Raw genomic sequence first — 6,350 nt, 5'->3', positions numbered from 1 at the left:
AGATATACAGCCTGACATCTGGGGGTGCTGTTATCATTCTCTATGCAGCTGTCAAATTTTTTATTATTTTTATCCTTTATTTTTTTAGGAAGATTAGCCCTGAGCTAACATCTGTGCCCATCTTCCTCTATTTTATATGTGGGATGCCTACCACAGCATGGCTTGCCAAGCGGTGCCACGTCCACACACAGGATCCAAACCAGTGAACCCCGGGCCGCCGAAGCGGAACGTGCGCACTTAACTGCTGTGCCATAGGGCTGGCCCTATACAGCTGTCAAATTAAATAGAACAAATCAAAGCACCTAAAGACTAACTACTGACATATTTCTTACTTCACTAACTTGACGGAAGACAAAATACTTGAATGTTTAGAGGATATAGTCCCGTGTTAACTAATAAATAAGGGGAGAGTTCACATCACGACTGGCAGTGGAGGATGACGATGATGACCTCATACAAGGTCGAAAAGTCACATAAATGTTAGTATGTTGAAGGGAAGGGATAAAACCAAGACACCAAAGGAATCAGCTCTTCAAGTCAAGGGAGGAACGGCTGGACAATCCACTAATACTGTGATGAAATAGGGGGGATTTTATATTTCTGAGCATGGCAGTGCTGGTGATGTCAAGCAGCCACCACTACTGTGAAACTGGCCTTTTCTTGCTCCACCACTGCCCACAGCCCCCAGGGCTGCTCTGCCAAGGCAACCTTGCCTCCAAGTCTCTCTGGTTTAGCAGTTCTTTTTTCTGTGCAAAATTTGAATCAAAATAGAAAAAACAAATTCAATCTCTGACACCAATCTCCCCAGGCAATATTTGTTTGAGATTTTCTTTTAGGAGGCAGGAATAGAAGAATGTTTCTGAATTCTGTGTTAATCTCCAATGGTTTGAACCACAATTTTGCATCCAATCACTTCTTCTTAGCTATGTAATCTTAGAAACATACCTAATCTCTTTCTCGCCCGCTAAGTGTGGTAGTGGTGACACAGTGGTTATACTGAGGCCAGACTGCCCAAGTCGGAACTCCGGTTCTGACACTTAGTAGCTGTGTGATCTTGGTCGAGTTGCAACTTCTCAAAAGGCCTCAGTTTCTTCACCTGAAAAATGGAGAGGATATAAGGAGGGCTCCACCTTCTGGGGCTGTTCTAAGTTAGTGCACATAAAGCATTTAGAATGGTGTGCGGCACACAATGAGCAGGCCAATAGATATTATTTGCAACTATTGAGTATATTTTATAAATCACTGTTCATAACTTAGGCAGCCATCCTGAGCTAAATGACCAAAATTAGGGCTTCTATTCCCATGTTTATTCTGAGGTTGGTACACGCTGAATTATGGAATTGTTCAAAGGAAAGAATCTTCAACTCCCAAGAAGTCAATTTAATGCGAGTAGTAACTATTTATTGTATTGACATATTTACAAAATATTACAAAGTGAAATACCACTTTAATTCGGCATATTACACAACGGCTGCATACAGGCAAGACAAAGTATATGAAAAACATTTACTTCTGTCTTTGGTATTAGAAATCTACACACATCCGCAACATTCAAAGTTTCCAATACAAAGTATTAAACGTAGACAAAGATGTAATTGGTAACATCATGAAAAGGGGCTCCAAGATCCTCTGCTGGGAAACCCCCAGGGCCACGAAATGCAGCAGGAAGACCAGACACCAATTGTAAGAAAGGGAGTCTACAGGCTAAAGCAACAATAGAAGAAACAATACAAGCTACAGGACCATCCACAGAAGCGTTTCCATTTGTGCGAAGCTGCTCTCTCCACAACATTTGGCTGACAGTAACAGACGAGACGTTCCCGAGACAGAGAGTCGCAGATAAGACCTTAGAGGAAAGAATCCACTCCAAGAGTCCAGCTTGCGGGTATAACTTTACTGTACAGAACATTTTATAAAATCCATTTTTGTGATCATTTACACATATACAAAAACCTAACTGCTTTTAGCAAATAATAATTGTTCTAAAACACAATCACAGTTTACATAATTCTGAGGTAAAGGTCCTGAACCTACCCTATTTGAGAAGTCTAGCTCACAAGGGTCTCTAGAGGGGGACGTGTCCACTGAACATCAGGTTCTGGCACTCAAGTGGGTCGGGAAGGGGCAGGCCACACCCACTGCGTTTCAGAGATGACCCCAAATGTCAGAACTGAATCTTCCTCGTTTGGCTCTGTTAAGTGAATGCTTCTAAGGTTTTTTTTTTTGTTTTCTTCAAACATGAAACACTCTCGGAATCTTTTCAGAACATGACTTCCGCTATGGAGAAAATATTTCAAGAAAGGGCCAAGTTAGTCTCTTAACTTGACTGTCTTGACTGGGGACTCTGTGGATCCAGGAAAAACATATTTAGACTCCTCACCCAAAAAGTGAATTCTTGGTCAAAAAAACCGCACCACAGAAGTGATCTTCCCACCAGTTAACACAGTGCAGAAAGGGCCTGCAGCTAAGAGCCTCAGTGAGAAGCTGGGAGCCCACAGGGAGGAAGAGCAGGGACGTGACCCTCCTTCTGTCTCAGAAATGCAGAAAGGACCCAGCTGTACTTTCCTCCCAAAATCCTCAACAAAGTTGTTTGTGCTACTGTAAACGCTCCAGGAAAATGTGGGAATCCACAAATACGTCCCAGGTGTTTTCTGGGGGAGGAGGAAAAGGCATATGTTAACAGACGTCACTTCCATAAAATGACTAACTATAAATTCTAGTCTTGATCTGTTCTGTAAACAATGCCACCTTCCTCGGGTTCCTTGGGACTACCTAGAATGCACCGAGCCAGGGTTACTTCATAAAGTTTAGTGCATTTCCAAAATAACCCTACGAAATCATCAAGGTTGTGAAGATTTAACAGGAAGACACTCTCTTTTATGTACTGTTTTTTTTTTTATAAAGAAGTTTGCAAATATAATCAGGACATCAAAAGAATAATTAAAACCCCTCTGGGATATATCACTTAGGAAGCAAACCTGAGCATTTGCCTCTTCTATTTTATCACGAGTCACATCTGGGGGTAAAAGTGTTTGTCAGGCAATGAGTCACCCTGTGAGGCAATTTAAGACAAGTAATGCTGCTGGACCTTTCCATTAAGTTGCCCAAATGGCAGAACTCTAATTTTTCTTCCTGCTGGGAAAAGTAAAATTAAACTTCTGCTTCGCTGTATCTTCAAAAATTCTGGTGAATGGCACGTGGGAAGAAAGTAAATATGCGTTAAACATTTACTAATGGCTGACATTCATGGTGTCTAACTGGATGAAGTAAAAGGAAACATGAACGAATGTGTTTGCAGGGCTCTTTGGGGAGGAAAAGCTTTTGGCTTTGCCCTGGTCCCTGACAATGACAGACTGGCAGGCTGTTTCTTGCACAGCTCTAGGCAAGCCATTAATCTGTCAGTACCAGCATCTTTAGAAATCCCAGCATTAAGACTTAGGAGGGTAAAAGGAAGGAGGATGTTGAATAGCCAGAAATGCAGCTTTTTAAACACTTCAGTTAATTCACAATGCTATGCAGGCTTCTGTTTATCCCTTCTCTGAAATTTCTGGGGCAAGGTGCAACGCTGGATTGGAGTTTATTCATCCTCTTCTACATATGTGGATGGAAACCAGCCCACCTGAAAAAGAAAAGCAACCAACACAGCAATGTGACTTTGCATCTGGCACCTCAAAGGGTTGAACAAACAGCCCACTTGGTTTTCTAACACCCCGATTAAGCTGGGGTTTTACGCCCATGGCAGGTGAAGAAGATTGGCTTAACTGCTTAGAAGCCTGATAGAGGGAGCGATAGAAACGGAGGAATAAAATAAGCATAAACAGTGTTCTAATCTGCTAGCACACAAATAAATATGTAAATTAAGTGTAATATGGGGCTCTACTACTTACTGCTTCCTATTTTTGCTATAAAACAAGATATAAAGACAGAGGTACTTCATCCATTCTTTCTAATTTACATCAGCAGCTCTCACGGATGTTTTGTACTCCATCAAAAGTTTATGCTCTGGGCTAGGAACTCAAACCCTTTCCCAAACAGGAAGCCATCAAACTTCATTTATGCCACTATCATATTCATTCAACACATTTTTCTTGAGTGCCTATTATTAGCAGCAACACCACCAGTCTCTGGAGCCAGGGCTCTGTGGGGTGACGGCTGCAATGCAGTACAGGGCCTTGTCCCCAGGACCACAGTGGGTGCCAGTGACCGCCCTGTCCCCTTCATCCACTGTGCACAAGCACATAGAGGGGACAACTCACCCTGCCATTTACTTCTCCTCTCCACCAGCCGTTTGCACTCATCTTCGTGTAAATCTTCACCACATCTCCTTTCAATAAGGACAATTCTCGCATATCTCTTGCACAGAAGTCATACCGAGCAATGGCAATGCCCAGCACTTTTGGACTTAAGACTGTAAAGAAATGATCGGGAGTCAGAATTCATTTGCAGTTTAACAACCATAAGAACCTAATCAGATGACTGTTATAGATGCTATCAAAATGCACAGCCGTGATTTCATTACAGACTAGTGATAATGGCACAGGAGCTTGAAAGCAGCAGAATTGCTGTTTCAATTCAATCAGGCGTAGTTACGTGCATTTCAGAAAGTTTAAAGAACCACTGTTCTGTTTTCACATTCTTCATAAGAACTTCAAAACAAGGACTAGCGTTTGTAAAAAAAAAAAAAAAGTAAATAAATAAAGCTTAATATCTAAGGAGATAGAATCTAAAATTATTAGTATAAATTTCCTAATCTGTTTCTAACTTCTAAAACAAAGGCTTTATGTTATCTTGTAACCTTTTCAACTAAGACTTAAAACAACCAAATATTTTGCTCTGAAAGCCCCCTGTTGAATCCATGTCATCACTCCTAGTTAAATGGGACTTCTTCCCCTAACCAGCCTTTTTTTGTCAAAACTATTTGTGGATAAACTTAGTTATTGTTTTACATATAATTTCACTTATGTGAAGAAGCTTAAATCAAGTTTCACAGAAAGAACATATAAACGCCATCCATTTATCTTTCAAACAAATACTGCCTTATAAAAATCTTTCCTGAAGTATGTAATCAAAACCAAGATGTCGGAGTGTTCATCTTCTATGTTCAGAGTTTTTTACGGTGGGAGAGGAGCCGACTTACTCCCTGCCCTCCCCCGCCCTGTCCTGAAGGGAACACTCCTTTCAAGCTGTACGTTTGTTTGTCTCCAGTGTTTCATAACACATTTTATATTAACTTCTCCACCTGTTGCTCCTTGGGGTTATAAAGTGTTTTCAATTATATGTTCAGTGATTCTGAGAATCACTCACCTGGGATCGGTGGGAACTTTATAAACCTTAAATGGTAGAGGAACTTAGTATAAGAAAAAGAAACAAGTGGGAAATGCCATAGTCTGTGTTTTTAACAGTTCCCAGTGCCCAGGCAGCCCCAATTACGACTTGGGTGACCCTGGAAGAGCCTGTCCACTTGGAGACAGGGATCTCTGCCCTATTATTCAGGGCTTTGCAATGACAGAAATTTTTTTAGTCTCCAGGTGTCCATCACAAGAAAAATGAATAGCAATGCTGTAGATTTCAGAACTGTAAAGGGAGTAAAAATAGGTCATTTTATTTTACTGTTCAGACACAAACCACTTTAATAGTTTTCTTACTGAAAACCATCCCATTACTGGGGCACTACTCTTAGAGTCAGCGCACATAAAAACACCCCTGTGACGGAAAAACCCAATCATTATCTTCACTGTGCGACCTTGCACAGGTCTCCTAACCCCTCTAGGCCACATTTTTCTCACCTATAAAATGAAAAGTCTAAACTAGATGACTTCTAAGGTTCTTCCAGTACTAAATTTTATGATTCCATTGGGACTTACAGGTTAATTTTTAAAAATCTGTAAGAAAACGTCCTTTATGTAGCCATAATGTTCTCCCCTACGTGTCACGTAAACAGCCATTCAGGAATGTACAGCCATTAAATTCTTTGGCTAATGACAGAAATCAAGACGAGAATGCTCGTGCACAAACTGATGGGCACAGTCATCCTTTCAAGTAAATATGCACTGAATTTTACCCTTACATTTGGAGACAAAGTTCGGATATTGGTTCTATTTATCTTCTTAAAGGAAACACATAAAAACTGGATTTCTCAACTAAAATTTCTGATCCTCAAGAAAACTAGTGATTTTATAGAGTGCTTTGTCCCCCCTTTATACTTTCAGCCCCCACCCCTTTCCAACTTCTCCCCAACAGGTAAAATAGAAAATGTGTTACTGAAATACACAACATGAGCAGCACGCGAAAACTAGAGGAATGAAATGTCGTGACAAACGATGACTTTATGACAGAGAAAAGGAAAGTGC

General features: G+C 40.8%; 1 protein-coding gene across 4 annotated transcripts in view; it reads right to left on the bottom strand.

Annotated features, from left to right (window-relative positions):
* Nucleotides 1–1,375: 1,375 nt before the first annotated feature.
* Nucleotides 1,376–6,350, bottom strand: part of VAV3 (vav guanine nucleotide exchange factor 3) — a 352,547-nt gene continuing 347,572 nt past the window's right edge. For all 4 annotated transcript variants that reach the window (XM_070608037.1, XM_008518842.2, XM_070608038.1 and 1 more), the window contains 2 exons: nucleotides 4,257–4,408; nucleotides 1,376–3,619 (listed from right to left, as the gene is read on the bottom strand). In XM_070608037.1, coding sequence (XP_070464138.1) covers nucleotides 3,578–3,619; nucleotides 4,257–4,408 — 194 coding nt within the window. In that variant the 3' untranslated portion in view covers nucleotides 1,376–3,577. The remainder of the gene's footprint in view (nucleotides 3,620–4,256; nucleotides 4,409–6,350) is intronic.

Source organism: Equus przewalskii, unplaced genomic scaffold (assembly GCF_037783145.1).
Source record: "Equus przewalskii isolate Varuska unplaced genomic scaffold, EquPr2 ChrUn-13, whole genome shotgun sequence".
Taxonomy (NCBI): Eukaryota; Metazoa; Chordata; class Mammalia; order Perissodactyla; family Equidae; genus Equus; species Equus przewalskii.
The sequence above is the reverse complement of the archived record's forward strand: the minus strand, read 5'-3'. Positions and strand labels throughout refer to the sequence as shown.